This window comes from Strix aluco, chromosome 36, assembly GCF_031877795.1.
Source record: "Strix aluco isolate bStrAlu1 chromosome 36, bStrAlu1.hap1, whole genome shotgun sequence".
NCBI lineage: Eukaryota > Metazoa > Chordata > Aves > Strigiformes > Strigidae > Strix > Strix aluco.
In genome coordinates this window covers 974,357-990,845 of record NC_133966.1, presented here as the reverse complement: position 1 = coordinate 990,845, position 16,489 = coordinate 974,357, and the positions used below count along the sequence as shown (strand labels likewise).

The window sequence follows — 16,489 nt, the reverse complement described above, 5'->3', positions numbered from 1 at the left end:
TACTGTGTGTGGAGGAACAGTTTGTGCCCCAAAAGTCTTGCAGCTTGATTGAAGGCAGATTTTACTGCTTTCTCCCATGTGTCTTTCTACCAGTACACTTCATTGGGGTTTCTTTTAGCCACCTTCCCCAGTTAGTTTCACGGCCATAGCAGATCCATGTCGGTAGTATGACATATCCAGGCAGCGCAACCCAAGGAACCGTGTATTGGATAGAAGAGAGACAGGTATCAGTTTATTCCTCTTGAAATTACAGGTCATGTGAGTGTTTTCGAGAGCTGATTTGACTTCTTGCCTATAGAGCTGAAACAGCTGTCAGGATTAATTTTTTTATGTGTTAGACATCCAAGTTTTTCAGTTACATTATCTGCTTTCTGGTCCAGATGGACTGCATTTCCAAGATGCTGTTGTTGCTTTGTTCTCAAAAAGGAGATTTGCTTGCTTGTTTTTCGCCAGAAGAAACACTTCCACTAAGATGTCTGTCTTGTCCAGAAAACTCGAATTAATATTTTACCTTCACTAGTGGGGGGCACCTCTTCTGGGCCCCAGGCCTAGAGGTGGCCCACGAGGGGCATCTACTTGTAGGGATGGTGCCCATTAATCGGTGTAAGAGGAGAGTGAGTCATATAAGGGGCCACATCTGTTCCCACTGCCTGGAAAACAAGGCATTTGGAGACACAGTCCTCTGCTCAAGACCATACAAACCACTCGGTGCCAGCACTAAGAACTCGGGGCAGGTTTCCTGACTTTTTGGACCGGTGTTTGAGATAATGGCATGCACTGACTTTTCATAAACAGTGGGGCTTCAGAGCACTGATGGCTGACAAGATTCTTTTTATTTTGTTTCCTTAGATTTGTCATGACACTGAAATCCTTTATGGACTCCTCAGCATCTTCACATGACAAAATCTTTGCTGTGTTATAGTGCGTAACTGTTTTTCTGTGCCTTCATATTCTGTTTTTAGACTTGACAGAGTGAAAGATCCATTACATTCAGGGCGAAGGAATGAGTTAAATGGCAATCAGAGTTCTGCAAGTGAAAAAAAATCACAATATAAAAACCAGAATGAACTGGAACATCTCTAAAGGGAGCTGGGATATCACACGTGGAAGGCACAGGCTCTAAAATTTGATCTGCTGGTAACTTGAGAGCACATAAGGGCTTTCTCCAAAGGTGAAAGAATGCCATTTGGCTGCCCATGTTTGAGCTGCGTAACTGAAGCTGTAGCTGAAGGCACTTCTGGACGGGGGGTTACTCAGCCTTGTGACACCTATGTGAGGCTGGGCACCTGTTTATGTAAAAGACTAGACATGGCCCTTCCCCGGTTGCTTTTTTTCCTTCATTATGATTTTTTTTAGAGAGTCTTTTTTTAAGATGAGCAGCAGGAGGAGAAATTCAGAGCTTTCTTGCCGCTGCAGTACAGCTGATGTGTGCCTGCCTCTGTCCCACAAGGCTGGTGACTGCTGAGCAGGCAGCAGCCAGCGTCAGCACTGATGCTTGGGTGTGTTTCTGTTCACAGCATGCGCTGCCAGTCCCTTCTGCACATGGCAATGTGCCATTACAACAAAGACACTGCCATAAGGTATTCCAGGATCCTGAATGACCACTTCAGGGTAGGGCATGTGTATTACTGAGCTGCCAGCTGGATGGCTGTGGTAGTTACTGATGTTGGCTGAATAGCCCAAACCTAACAAGAGTTCTCTTCCTCGCTGCAGAGTTCTTCCAGATTAACACAAGCACCTTCTCCATGTGTTCTAAGGTAAGATTTAAAAATACATATGTTGTCATGTTTCTATAAGGGTGTGAGTGAAAACAGGAGCGAGAGTGTTTGAGTTGCAAGCTGCATTTGAGAGTGCCTCACCACTCACTCCTTCTTCCCACCTGAAGTCATACTGTTAGGGGCATAGGTATTTCTGCTCTCTCTTTCCTGTCTTGTTGGAAAGGGGTTTTTTTGTTGTTACGGGGTCCAGAGTTACCACATATTAAGCAGAGCAGTTCTCCACCCAAGAAGCAGGTCAGCGGAGCAAGGAAGGTATTGTCACTTGGCTGTGTCAGAGCCCCTGTTGTTGTTGTCGTCATCTGTTAGAGATCCCTTGAGACTTCACGGGGTACCATCCCCACCTCCTGCTGCCCAGCTCCACACCTGTCCCTTTTAAACTCTGTGGTTGAGAGAGGCTTGTTTGGTTTTTAATAGTGACACTGAAATTCCAGTCATTTTTCTGCCACCTTGCACAGTACAGTTTATTGGGAAGTCAATGGTCTCCCCAGAGCAGTGTACCTCCCTGTCGTACCAGTGACTAAAGTCAGGTTGGGTGAAGAAGCGATGCGATGAAGCCAGCCTGTGTCAGAAGGTGGGCAGCTGGTCGCAGTTACCTTCCTGAGGCCTTAGAGAAGTGTGTGTAGGCTGACCTGGCTGCTGTGACCGGCTATCAGAAAGCTCCAGCCTCCATCGGTGGGGAGCTTCAGCGTGCCTGAAATAGAAGTTGTTTGGAAAAAACATTTAGATAATCTGGTGAAGGCTTCCACAAGTAGGTGTAGGTGTTGGGAGGTGGATGGGTGGCCCTTTCTGATGTCTGGTCCCACATTTTCTTTTGTCAAGAGGAGCCCTTTGAGTCACAAATCACTTCAAAATCCTTGGCCTTGCACTCAAAGGACAATTACTTGTTACGTAGCTGAACACATCTCAGTTTTCAACACTCCACTCCATACTGCAGGCCTGGATGATACCGAATAGTTCCTGGCATAAGATAGTCTTGTGGCACGACTTTTAACTCTGAAGTTAAATGTTTGTGATGGTGCTTCTTTCTCCTGCAGAATCACAGGCATGCCCTCTCATCCTTCTGCAATGCCCTGTCCTGCCAGTTCTGTGAGTTCTCAGCCAGGATTGAATGCCAGCAACTGCAGTGGGAACAGCACCGGCTCTTCATTCCCTGTTCCCTGTAATATCCCAAACATCACATCTTCCTACATCAACACCACTTCCTATATCATCTACATGTATGACTTTTGGGAAAAGGCCGATGCACTGGCTGGGAAGAATATGGATGAGTTTTTGCCCTCTGGCTTTTCGGTCATATGTGTTGTGGTTATGTGTATGTACTTGCTTAAATCTTAACACTCAGTTTAGCAAACACCATACTGAAAGATCAAAGCATTAAATATGTTAAAATAGACAGCTATGGCATATTGACAGAGATACTTGACGGTGATTATTGATGAGTGTTCCAATTAAAAGGTTGTCTTGGCATCCTTGGATGTCTTAAGAGCTGAGGGATGAGAGTATCAAGGATGTATTGCCACTGTCTGTTGGCAAAAGAAAAGAAGCACAATGTGCCTGGTGGAATTGTTGGAAGGCTGTAAAAATCCTCACACTGAGGCAGCTGCTGAAATTCAAAAGGCTTTGCAAGTCGCCTTTGAAGAGAGTAACTTCAGTTGTTGGGTGTCCTCTGAGCAAATCTGTGCTCGCAGCAGCAATTCGTGTGTAGTGTTTTGGGTTATATCCTCCGAAGGCTGGTAAAAGACTGTCACTGAGAAGGAGCGGTGGATGCTGCTGGTAGGCCAGAGGAGTGAGTCATGGAGGAAAACCTGTGCGAGGCAGCCTGAGCAGTCTTGCGTCAGTCAAGACTAAATTCAAAACGTGCTCTCTGTTGCTGTTCTAATGTAGGGGAGTGATGACTGGGGTAGTAAATACTCGCAGGGGAGTGGATCTGTGCAGGAGAATAGTAAATACTCCTGTAGGCTTGGCAGTTGTTGTTGCTGTTCAGGACGGTGGAGGAGTTTAGTACTGGAGCTTGTTGAAACTCAGTGTAAGGTACAGGTGCTAAGAGGTACAGAGAGAGAGTACATAAAACCGAAAAAAAAAAAAAGAGGCCACATCCTCGATTCTTTTATGCAATTCATTGGGTATAAGAGGAGGAGTAAAGAGCAGTGGCCTTCAGCTATCGAGGGCCCTTAAAGAGGGAAGTCACAAATTAGTGGAAAGTTGTACCTGATGTTGGAGCCACCTGTGCAGAGCTGAAGCGCTTTCTGGCGGGTCCACAGCCGGGTGCTTCCAGCGCAGGACCCAGCTCCTCGCCGTCATTCAGAGCAGTGCCGTGGATCACGGGGCTGTGACAGTTTGTTTTCCGGCCTCTGAGCTTCCGGCTCCTGAGCGAGGACGCGCTGAGGTTGCCCATACGCATGTGAAGTCCCTCTCCTTTCACACAGTGCTGTGGTCACAGATCAGATTATTTTCTGTTTGCTCAGGCAGCTCCTGGACTCCTTGTCTCTGCTTACAGCTCTTCTGCTCCCCATGGAGGGAATCGATACCCATTTTCCAAACCAAAGCAGGAAAATGAGGGGAAATGTGTTCTCTGCTTCTGAACTGAGAAGTATTAGAATGAAAGAGTTGTGCTCTCTGCTTCTGACGAGTTCCTTGCACAGCCAAGCAGAAATTTCCAGCCCCGAGGTTCAACCTTTGTGTATCAAAAGGAGAGCTGAGGATGGCCAGTTCCTGACAAGGTACCTGGCACCATGGCCGAGGCTGGAGGCAGTGAGGGGCTGGGATGAGCCCGTGTCGCAGCAAGGCAGGTCAGGCAGGAATGTCTTGGCAAGGGGACTGGAAAGGAATAGGTGTGAACATTTCCCACACCTGCTGCCGCCTGTGTTACCGAAAAACTCGGAATAAAACTTATCAACACCAATTTGATGTAGATAAGCAGACACTTCTTTATTGACGGCCGGGCGCGTGGGTGAATCCTTTCACCAACGACGCACACCATGCACCAAAATCATACATCTTATATAGAACTCATTCATACATATTCATTATGTATTCATGCATAAACATAACAATTCCTGGAAATCATTATCATACTCTCCTCCTATTTCCGATTCTGTGCCGTAGAGTCCAGAAACACCTGGAAATGGGTCTGGGGTGTAATGTGAGTCGGTGGTTAATGAGTCGGTGGTCACGATCTCCCCCTGTCGGAATTACCTATTGCTTGAGGACACTGTTTCTTGGCTTAAACTTATATGTTGCTTCAGCCGATTTCCCCATTTTCCCATTAATTTGGATTCTGACATCTCTCTGCATTCTTTCAGGTTATTAAATACCTTATAAGTAAATGATATATATATAAATCATCTTGAATCTTAAGCCTGTTATCTAGTTCTAAATGTTCCTACTAGGTGATTCTGACCAATTCTTTCGGCCTTGGTACAGGGCTGTACAGGGGAGTTCGTAGTAGCCTCGGTTCCTGTATAGAGTGCAAATGCAGCATATGATTTTTACTAAATATCTTCTATATTCCTATTAAAACTAAACAAATTAATACTAATCTATATTAAATCAATAACATATCAAATCAGTAACACCTGCACAGGGGATTGCCGATGCGGAAGTCTCGGACACAACTTAGACGACCAATGTGATCAAGTTGATGCCACTTTATTAAAGGTTACACAGCAATTTATACTCTATCTCAAACTTCACGCGCCGCTATCTTATTGCTAATAGGCTAAAGCTACTTGTTCACGTGCCCTTTTGCCCCCTATGATTGGTCCCGGTGTGGCGTCCACGCGATGCTCTCCCCCCAGGTAGACCCCCTGTTTTCGACATTCCAACATCTTTATCTCTTGGGCAGGAATGTAGTTTCTCAGGCCGTCTCGGCCTTGTTTTTGTCCTTGAACACAGCTGCAGCTTGTTGTTACAGTGAGGCCCCTCGGTTTGGATCGCTCATAATATGTCCGTTATTTTCCAGCCATTCCACAGGGGATGCCAGCACAGAGCAGGGCGTGCAGCCTCCGGCACCTCCCGGCAGGTCCAGATCTACCGCAAAAGCCATCTCCTGCCGGGCGGGAGGAGGAGCGCGGCGCATGGAGCTGGCGGCGGGAGTGGAGGGCTCTCTTCAACCTGCCTGATGGGCCCAGCTGTGCGCAGCCCAAATCAGAGCTGTATCGCCTGGCCAGCTGGACAGATTTTTAAACCTGTTCAGCTGAGAAATCCTGATGTCTCCAAGGTCTGAGGGTGGATGAAGCAAAGGGACCAGTCTGCAACAGCCGTGTGTGCTGCTGGCCATCGCTCGGAAAGACACCAAATTTGGCTGGTTTAAAACCTGGGGGAGGCGCGCAGTAGGGACTGGGGTGTGAACACCCAAACTTCTGCCTACCTACCCTGGCGTCTCGGTGTCCTTTCAAAGCCAGAGCCTGGGGAGGCCGTTCAGTGTGTGTGCGCAGGTGTGAGTGCGTTTTCCTCCCACGTGCCCTGCCCTCTGTGCTTGTGACGCTGCCCGGCCTTCGACTTGCTGACTGACGGGGTGCTGCTGGTGTCACTCCTCGCTGCCCCCTCACCTGTCAGATGGGCCTGTTGTGTGAAACCAACCAAATGTTTTCTCACTCCCTCCCCTTTTTCCAGAGTTTTTTGCTGAGCTCAGCACTGTGACATGCGCTCTGGCGCTGAACAGCAGCGTGACCAAACTGGTACACTACGCCAGACAGGGTTTACAGTGGCTGAGAGTGGAAACAACTACACCTTAACTGGTGCTCGAGGTGGGTAAGTACCTGGAACTTTTTTGCACTTTTGAAGCCTCAGTAACGATCTGACTTCTTGAATTATTGGTTATTGCAAGGAAAAATAAATCGAGATGGACAGAATCTGGTTACACTGGAACAACTCTGAACTTTGACAACCGGCACCGACACTGCCTCCAACACCGCCTCTGGAACTGGCACCGATACCTGCACCGACACTGATACCCACACCGACACTGCCACTGGCATGAGCACCGGCACCGGCACTGACACCCACACCAATACCTGCATGGACACCGACAGCAGCACTGGCCCCGGCACTGAGACTGCCCCCAGCACCAACACCGGTACCTGCACCAGCACTGACACTCGCACCGACACCAACACTGACACCGGTACCTGCACCGGCACTGCCCCCAGCACTGGCAGCAGCACTGATACCCACATCAGCACCGGCACTGACACCACCGCCAACACTGCCCCCTCTTTACAGGAATTGTACAAGCTCCTAAAAATTAATCGAACAGCCCTCCCTCCTGTCACTGTATCGGCTTCACCAAGAGGGACAGTTTTCTTCTAGCAAGGAGAGGGATTTCTATTATTTTTCTTCTTGAACTCATCTTGCACATAGTCATAACGAAACAGCTTCTAATTTGGAAGAGAAAGAAGCTAATGCCAGTAAAAGGATGGTCTTGATCTTACTTTGGCTTTAGCAAAACACACTCTTGTGGTGTTTTCAAACTACAGCATTGCTGAATACTTGAGTAGGAAAAAAATTTCTCAAGTAAGACTTCAGTGAAGCATTCCCCTTGCTGGGGCAGCTGTCAGAGGAGCATTTTGCTCAAAGTTTTTTAATCACTCATGATAATACGCAAGGCAGAGGTTTGCAGCTCTCACTGCAGTGTATCTACCTGGCATCTTCCTCCCTCGGGAAAGCAGGTAAATGCAAAGCAGAGCAGAACAAGACAGACCTAGGACAACAGGCTGTGGAATAAGTGTAATCCCTGTGAGATAAAACTGCTGTGGTCCGCACTCAAAATAGAACTAGAGTGCTTTAAAAGTGTGTGAACTTGAGAATCATTTTCCTGAAAGGAAACTCAACATTAGTGAATCTCGTGAGGATTTTCTATATAGACACATTGTCCTGAACAGTACAGCCCTCCTGAAATGTGGGCTAGAAACTGCTTTTTATTTCCTCGCTCACATACCTTTGTTTAAGCGTGGCCTGGTTGTGCTTACTTGCTTGTCCTGCCTGAGAACACAAAGTACAGGTCAGGTCTATCTGTTCCCTGGTTCCTCTAGCAACAACGGCCTCTTCCAAATGCCAGCACTTGGCAGAAGCAGCACTGCAAAATGCCACAGTCCTCCTCACCGACAACACACAGGCACCGTGGAGCTCGCTGACACCACTGCCAGCTCTTCGCTGACCCATCTCTTTCGCTTCTACCCACTTATCCAACCAGGGATCGTCTTTCTCCATGCTGGAAAGAGATGCTGTCAGTGCCACCCACACGTAAACGTGGTTCTGGGGAACAGTTGTACCAAGAAAGATTATTTGTGATCTATTTGTATAGACTCAGCTTTTCATAAGTAACGTTAAAATTATGGGAAAACATGGTGTATCCATACAGTCCTGATTATTTACTTTTCTTTAAGAATTCCAGCAACAGCCTTAATTATCTAACAATTTGTAAATGCTATCTTCCGATTAAAGAAGTGAAAAAGTTACATAGTGTTGCAGATATTTGGTGGAGTATAGGTGGTGACAGGGGGAATAAAGTGCAGATGCATTCAGTACCTTTAAACACAGTAACTGTGAAAACCAGAGTCTTCTGAAGGAGACATGAAGCGTTGGCCTGACGTTGTTAGAAGGGTCCTGGGACTTGCTCCCAGTCCCTCAAATCCTGTTGAAACAGGGAGCGCAGTTCAGTTTGAGATGCGCGTTATCCCAAACAGCCTCACCTTTTGCCCAGTTCCACAGGGGTTTGGTGACGGGAGGTGCTCAGACCCACCAGCTGCATTTTGCTTAAAATCTTGTGTTCTGCCTTGCAAAAGCAGATCTGAAAAGCAAGTCGGTTCCTCAGTCGGCCCCAACTTGGGAGGAAACAGTCACTTCCCACAGGGGCTACGGAGCCAGCTCCTCCCCGGGAGTGTTGCGTGGGGCGGCTGCACCCCATCGGTCAGAAGCAGCGTCCTGTCCTTCCACATCACTGAGGCAAGTGTTGTCCTCTAAACCTCCTGCTGTGTAAACGGGGCCACCAAGGGAGGTGAGAGCGATTCCTCTCTGAAGAGACCCACAGGACCAACACCTCAGTGCAAACGGGAATGGCAAAGATACATCAAGTGCAATGTTACCTGGCTGGCACCCGTTTCAAACTATGGGGAAAAAAGTAGTGACAATTTAAAAAGTGAAGTTGATAATAAATAGTGGCCAGTAACTGTGGCTGGCCCTGTGCCCGCCTGCGTCGGTCCAGCAGCTTTATCCTGGAAGTCTTTGGTACGTTTGCAGCCTCCCATTAGCGGGGCTCTAGAGTTTTACCTTAACTTCACCTCAGCTCTCCCAGGCACCTCTGTGTTCTTGTGTGATCCATGAACAGGACTGCTGCTGCTGGTATATTGTTAGACTGCAAAGAGACAAAGCTCCTGTTTTTTTTTTTTTAAAAAAAAAAAAAAAAAAAAGCAGGGGGTGATGGAATGCTGTTTTGACCGAATATCACCTAAGGCCCAAGTCCTCTACTCACATTGTTGGATCTATGAGATTGTCTTTGTTATTTGATTTCTCTATCTCGGTACTGAATTTCACACCTCCTATCTTATTTTATTGAATCTGATGGAGAACAAAAACCTGCTGGTTTTAACTTTGTTGGTATAGCTGCTGCTATGATTTGGGAATAATTTTTGGGGGAAGGGGTGATATTAATACATATTAAAAGGCAAACCTGTGCTGGATATTAGATGACTGAACTCCAGTAAGATTTAATTGCAATTTCTTCCATTCTGTTACTTTTTATTAAGCTTGAAAGAGTTGTCACATTTTTTTTTTCTACTGAGTTTACCAATAGGAGAGTACAGTCACTACTATAACAGTGTGTTCTGGGATGTAAGCATTCAGTTTCTGCTTGAACTACCAAGACAGGTGATTCACCATTTCACTGAGAACATTCTTGTCTCACTACAGAGAGGGCAGGTTTGCAGAAACCTAGACAGGAACAGGGGAGGCACAATCTTTTGTGGCAATATCCTGGGCTTATCTTAAATTGCCTCAGCAGATAACGGTCAGTGCTGGCAGTTTTTTCTCAACTAAGTAACGCGACATCACCTCCGCGAATGGGAGGAGTGGAGCGTAGCCAAGGCACAGCAGCCCTTTCATTTACTGAGGTACTGCCTGAGAGAGTATGCCCTGGGGTTGTGGCAGGGTGGAGGAAGAGGAGCAAGAAGCCACTTCTAGAAGCTTGGGTCTTCTGCTTTGATTAGGTCACAGCTACAAATAGCTTTAGGACTCAGCCACACTTAGTATTTTACTCCTACTTGTACACGATGCTTTTAGAAACAACAAATTAAAAAATGGAATGTAGAATTAAGGAGGTTGATTTAAATGACAGCAGAAACAAAAAATTACAGATCTCAGAGTCCAGCAGCTCCTTAAAAGAGTCTTAAACATCAAAAGGCAAGAAAAATCCTCAGTCTGACTTTCAGTGTTTTAGATCTTCCGGCCTTTCATGGCAAAACCATCGGCAGCTATTGGTTTCCTGGGCATGAAGTATTTCACTGTGCCTGTTCTGCTGGTGATACAGTGTACTTCATATTTACTAAATTTCAGAGTTAATGATTATGCTAGTAGCTATAGCCACTGCACCCCTGGGGATAATCATAAGATTGGTCAGCTGAGACACTGAAACTTATAAAGAATTCCATACCTTAGAAAATAACTAGAACATCCTGGGCCATAAAGACAATGTATAGAACTGTGTTGAGAATGAGTTGTTTGACAACCTGGCAAAGTGATTAATCGATCAGTTAACTTGGCAATGAAACCAACTTTTGAGTGTCCTGAAAGTGAACTGTCTTCATTATAATACTAAAAACCACACCCACTGGTCAAAAAGACCCCTGCCCAGGTTAAGACCCTTCCCCTGAGCATGCATAGGAATAGAAGCATTAGGTAAGCTGTATTATAATTGTATGTTAATCACTAACCAATTAGTATCAAATAGGCGTGTTATGGAAAAGTATTAACTTCTGATTTTTGTGTATAAAAGGAGCATGAAAACCTGCTGGTGGGGTGCGTGATTTGTGGAAAAGTCCACCGAGCACTCAGGCCTGAATAAATACACCCTCTCTGCTGAGCGTGTTCCGAGGGGTCACTGCACGCCTGGCACGAAGCCGCTTTTCAGGGAACAGCACCAGTGCGTGGGTTTGTTTTATCCTTGCTGCAGAACGTGGCACAGCTCCTTGCTGAGCTTCATGAGCTGGGTTCTGCCTCACCCTCCAGGGCACAGAGGTCTCTGTTAAGGTCCCGCGGTTTCTTGTACGAGCCAGTTTAACCAGTGCAGTGTCACCTGTCAGTTTGCTCTGGCTGTGCTGTGTGTCACCAAGCCAGCAACTCCTGAAAATGCTGAGCCATGTGGGCCCCAGTACCTGTCCTGGGGGTGCTCCGTGTGTTACAGCCCCTGGCCGGGTGTCTTGCTGTCAGTCGTTTTTTGAGCCTGGTGGTCCAGTGAATTTTCAACCCATGTAACAGTCTGTTTATGCTGCCTGTGAGTCCTTAACTTCCAGATGAGAAAGGTCCAAGAGGCTCTGTCAGGAGCTTTTCAGAGCCTTGGTCTCTGCCTGTCTGTCTGTTCTGGGCTTTCTTGCAGCTCTGCCCTTTACCTTTTAGTTTCCCAGAAAACGGCAGGAGGGTCAGTGGCCTGCAGGCATTAAGTCTTCCTCATCTGTTCTCGGTTAATCATGAAGTGTCGATTGCCAGTGTCCTTCCCCTGGGCATTGAGATGGCAATCCCAGGCCTTTACTCTTAGAGGCTTTGCATTTTAAGATGAAGACAGGGATGGAGTTGCAATGAATTGAAACTGTAGGCTAGCAAATTGTTTTATCCCTTGGAGTCGAACAGCAGCATTATGGATCTTTTTGCTTTCAGAGGAAGAAGCCATCTCCTCTTTGAAATGTTCAAATCTATTAGAGTGTCAGAAGAAATGTCCTATGGGAATTTCCCCTTTAAGCATTGAACCAACTCTTTCTATGAAGGAGTCTTTTTGCAAACAGTTGTTTCTTACAGAACCTGTCAACAGTCCCCTGCGCACTCAGAGATGCGCGGCAGATACTTGAGCATCAACCGAGCAGTATCGCTGCCCAGAGTCTGTCCTGTTCTCAGCAAACTATTTTATAATTGAGACGTGGTCTGTTTTCCCTGTTTTTAAAGCAGTGGTGTTGGAGGTTAAACTTTAGAGCAGTGTAGCAATTTTCTGCTTAGGTCAAGCAAGATGTTCTTTGTGTTGCGCAGTTGTCGATCCCTGGAGTGGAATGTGGTGCAAAGGCTCCTGAATGCAGAACTGTGTGGCACAGCCAGTGCAGTGCTGTTCTCCTGAGCACTGACCCGTGTGGTGCAGGCAGGGCAGTGCTGTTCTCCTGAGTACTGACCCGTGTGGTGCAGGCAGTGCAGTGCTGTTCTTTGGTTCCTGAGCCGTGTAGTACAAAGAGTGCTGTGCTATTGTTCGGTACCTGGGCCCAGCCGGAGCTGTTAGTGATAATTGCATAGCCACTGTCAAAAAAGATGGATCGCGACTGTTGCCATAACATCGATGAAGAAATCATGAACTTTGCTTCATTATAATACCAAAAAACACCTCCTGGTTGAAGGTTACCCGCCTCCAATACTGACCACACCTCGGACACTCCTCCCTGCGCACGCGCGATGGCCTCGCTCGAGAAGGGCGGAGATATGAGAATTGAATTCTGAGAAGGGCGGAGACCCCTGAGGCAGAGGTGGAGCAAGGTGTGTTACTGAGCATAAAAGATGACTTCTGGACAACGAAAATGGGAAGCTTCCCCACCAAGGACCACGACGAGCGACGACGCAGCGTCAGCTGGACCCAGGACCGTTAGGACATCGTGAGATCAGCGGTGGTAGCTATAACCTCTCTCCCTCTTCTCTCTAAATTTAACTTTACTTTTCTCCTTCCTTTCACCCATCTCTAACTATCGCGTGCCGTTCCACAGGCAACACAATACAGTTTCACTCTTTAATTACTGCTATCCCCTTTGGTGTTGGTCACCTTAATTTTGCACTTTTGAGATCGTAGCAAACGAACCATCACAAGTCCACCAAGTGGACCGTGACACCACCCCAGGGGACTCACTGTAAATACCTGCGCCCACACACTGTTAATAACCCAACAAACTCCCAGTGCCCTCCGGTTTGTCCCAGTTCATCCCAGTGCCCCCCAGAGCTGCCCCGTGCCCAGCAGTTCATCCCAGTGCCCTCCAGTGCTCTGTGGTATATCTCTATGCCACGTTCTGTCAGAGGGCTGTAACACTTTCCTGTAGATATCAGTAGTTAGGAGCTACAGAGCCAGAACAGATCCTGGTTCTAACCTATGTGGATGGTATTAATGCACTTAGAATGCACTTTTCAGCTCAGGTTGAGGGTAAATCCTTGAATTCCATAGAAATCTGGATCATGTCAATTATTTCCTGTAAAAGGGTTTTAGCATGTGCCAGATTTGGTTGTTCAGGTAAACCAGTAAGGTTCAGACCCAGGGTGGATGACCCTGAGCAATCAGGATCCTACAGGCCTGTAGTGGGAATAAGAATTGTATCATCATCTTTAGTTTGATTATGGCTTCCTGCAGAATACCCGGTTAGTCTGTCTGTGAATATCCACATAATGTCGGAGTCTTCAGTGCGGCAGAATAATGGAATTGCACAACTCTATGAGACTTATATCAAGCAAAGCCATTTATTTTTCCAATAGTACAGACTTATGCTCTCGCCAAAGCTCTTACTTCATAATTAGCAAATCAGCAATTAGACAGCTATCAACCTTTTCTCCTATCAGCATCAGACCACTCTAACACGCGCTGTGCAGACCAATCACCTTCTCGTTCATGCGCTGTTCACGCGGCGGTAACTTCTCACAGTTCAGCACTTTCCCACAGCTCAGTGTTGCAGCTGTCCGTTGTTTTTCCCCGCCACCTTGGCACAACTCAGCAGTTTCTTATCTTTTTCCCAAGGCCTGTTTCTCATCAAAGCCTTTCTGCTTCTCAGAGGCTGCGCAGGGCTGACAGGTCGATGTTGACTTGCGTTTCTCCCACGTCTTCAGGGCCTGATGAACTCCATCCAGGAACAAATCTACAGCGTGATGGCCTGTTAGGATAGGTTTTATGTAAGGGCCTCTGGAGACTCTCCCGTCCATGTTCAGAGGATGTGGTATATAGTACAGCCTGGGGGGTGACGGGAAGGATACCAGGCGGTGACAGGCCTGGGAGGTGACAGGACGTCAGGTGGTGATGGGCCCAGGGCTGTTGGGAGGGACACCACAGGCCCAGGGGCTGGCGGGAGGTGATGCTGTGTGGTGAAGGCCCGGACGGTGACAGGAGGGACACCACAGGCCCAGGGGATGGCAGGAAAGTGGGCACTGACAGGCCCAGGGGGTGACAGGAGGGACACCAGGCAGGGACAGGTGTGGGGGGTGACAGGAGGGACACAGGGCAGGGACAGGCATGGGGGGGTGACAGGAGGGACACCGGGCAGGGACAGGTGTGGGGGGTGACAGGAGGGACACCAGGCAGGGACAGGCGTGGGGGGTGAGAGGAGGGACACTGGGCAGGGACAGGTGTGGGGGGTGACAGGAGGGACACCGGGCAGGGATGGGTGTGGAGGGGTGACAGGAGGGACACTGGGCAGGGACAGGTGTGGGGGGTGACAGGAGGGACACCGGGCAGGGACAGGCATGGGGGGTGACAGGGCCTTTTGTCCAAAGGCTCTGGGGCAGGCGAGGCACAGGGGGTGTGTGTGCGGTGTGCCGTAGCACCTGCGCAGTGGCACACTGGTGGCAGTCCGTGCGGTTGGTGGCCAGGCAGCCCCTCAGCAGAGCGCTGAGGCGGGGGCACCTGAGTCACCACAGCGAGCGGTGGGGCCTGGCAGCCCTGCCAGCCAGAGAGGGAGCGGAGGCCGAGCCGGGGCCGCGGGGCCTCTCCCCATCGTCCATCCGCTTGCCTGGGCTGGGAGGAGGAGCCGGGTGGGCACTGCCACCACAGCCCAGCTCGATCACCGAGGGCCAGGGGCCGCAGTTGTTGCTGGGGCGGTGGCTGGGGCCCTGCAGTGCCACCACGATGGAGCCCTGAGGCCTCCGCCAGCCGAGTCTGCCCAAGCCCATGGAGCCCGGCTGTGTCGGAGCGCCATGGCCTCTGAGTGCCGCCAGCCTGCCCGAGCTCAGCCCGCGCTGCTTGCCCCAGCCCCCTTGGTGGGCCCTTCCCCGTGCCGCCGCAGGACCTAACCCAGCATGTCAGCCTCGACACCATCTGCTGCGGCAGATGCCATGACAGAGTAGGCATCGCCTGGCCCGGCCATGTTGTACGTCCACTACAAGTTCTCCTCCAAGGCGAGCTGTGATACAGTCACCTTCAATGGCCTCCACATCTCCCTGTGCCACCTCAAGCGCCAGATCATGGGCCATGAAGGCGGCCAACTGCGACCTGCAGATCGTCAGCGCCCAGACCAGAGAAAGTGCATGGGGGCGGTGGGCACGGGGCCTCAGGGACCACCCAGCTGGCGGCGGCCATGGCCTGCAAGAGCCACGTGCTGCTCTTTGTGGCTCATCCCAGTGTAGCATCAGTCAGCTTGGGGCCCGTCCCGCCAGCGTGCAGAGGGACCGGGAGGGTGAGTGGCACCAGCGATTCAGCAGGGTGGGAAGCAGGGAGAGTCTCCATCCCCTGCTAGATGCAGGAGGAAACATGGTAACAAGTGATGAGGAGAAGGCTGAGGTCCTTAATGCCTTCTTTGCCTCAGTCTTTAATAACAAGACCAGTTGTATTGAGGGAATCCAGCCTCCTCAGCCAGAGGACAGAGACTGGGAGAACAAACCCGCTGCAATCCGGGAGACAGTCAGTGACCTACTGCATCACATAGACACACACAAGTCTGTGGGACCAGATGGGATACACCCGAGGGTGCTGAAGGAGCTGGCTGGGGTGCTCGCCAAGCCGCTTTCCATCATTTCCCAGCAGTCCTGGCTGACCGGGGAGGTCCTGACAGATTGGAAACTGGCCAATGTGACGCCCATCTATAAGAAGGGTCGGAAGGATGATCCAGGAAATGACAGGCCTGTCAGCTTGATGTCGGTGCCCAGGAAGCTGATGGAGCAGCTCATCCAGAGTACCATCACACAACACATGCAGGTCAACCAGATGATCAGGCCCAGTCAGCATGGGTTTATGAAAGGCAGGTCCTGCTTGACAAACCTGATCTCCTTCTACGACAGGGTGACCTGCTTATTGGATGAGGGAAAGGCTGTGGATGTAGTTTGCCTTGACTTCAGTAAGGCCTTTGACACCATTTCCCACAGCATTCTCCTGGCAAAACTGGCTGCTTGAGGCTTGGATGGGCACACGCTTTGCTGGGTAAAAAACTGGCTGAATGGCCAGGCCCAGAGAGTGGTGGTGAATGGAGTTAAATCCAGTTGGTGGCCGGTCACGAGTGGTGTCCCCCAGGGCTCGGTTTTGGGGCCACTCCTGTTTAACATCTTTATTGATGATCTAGACGAGGGGATCAAGTGCACCCTCAGTAAGTTTGCAGATGACACCAAGTTGGGTGGGAGTGTTGATCGTCTCAAGGGTAGGGAGGCTCTGCAGAGAGACCTGGACAGGCTGAAGCGATGGGCTGAGGCCAACTGTATGAGTTTCAATAAGGCCAAATGCCGGGTGCTGCCCTTGGGCCACAACAACCCCCAGCAGCGCTACAGGCTTGGGGAGGAGTGGCTGGAGA

The 16,489-nt window shown here is 49.3% G+C and overlaps 1 protein-coding gene across 1 annotated transcript in view; it reads left to right on the top strand.

Annotated features, from left to right (window-relative positions):
* The window catches only part of LOC141917291 (AF4/FMR2 family member 1-like), a 28,127-nt gene extending 21,613 nt beyond the window's left edge, over positions 1-6,514 (top strand). The window contains 5 exon segments of the mRNA XM_074810396.1: positions 850-921; positions 1,518-1,611; positions 1,714-1,757; positions 2,813-3,037; positions 6,388-6,514. Coding sequence (XP_074666497.1) covers positions 850-921; positions 1,518-1,611; positions 1,714-1,757; positions 2,813-3,037; positions 6,388-6,514 — 562 coding nt within the window.
* Positions 6,515-16,489: the final 9,975 nt, after the last annotated feature.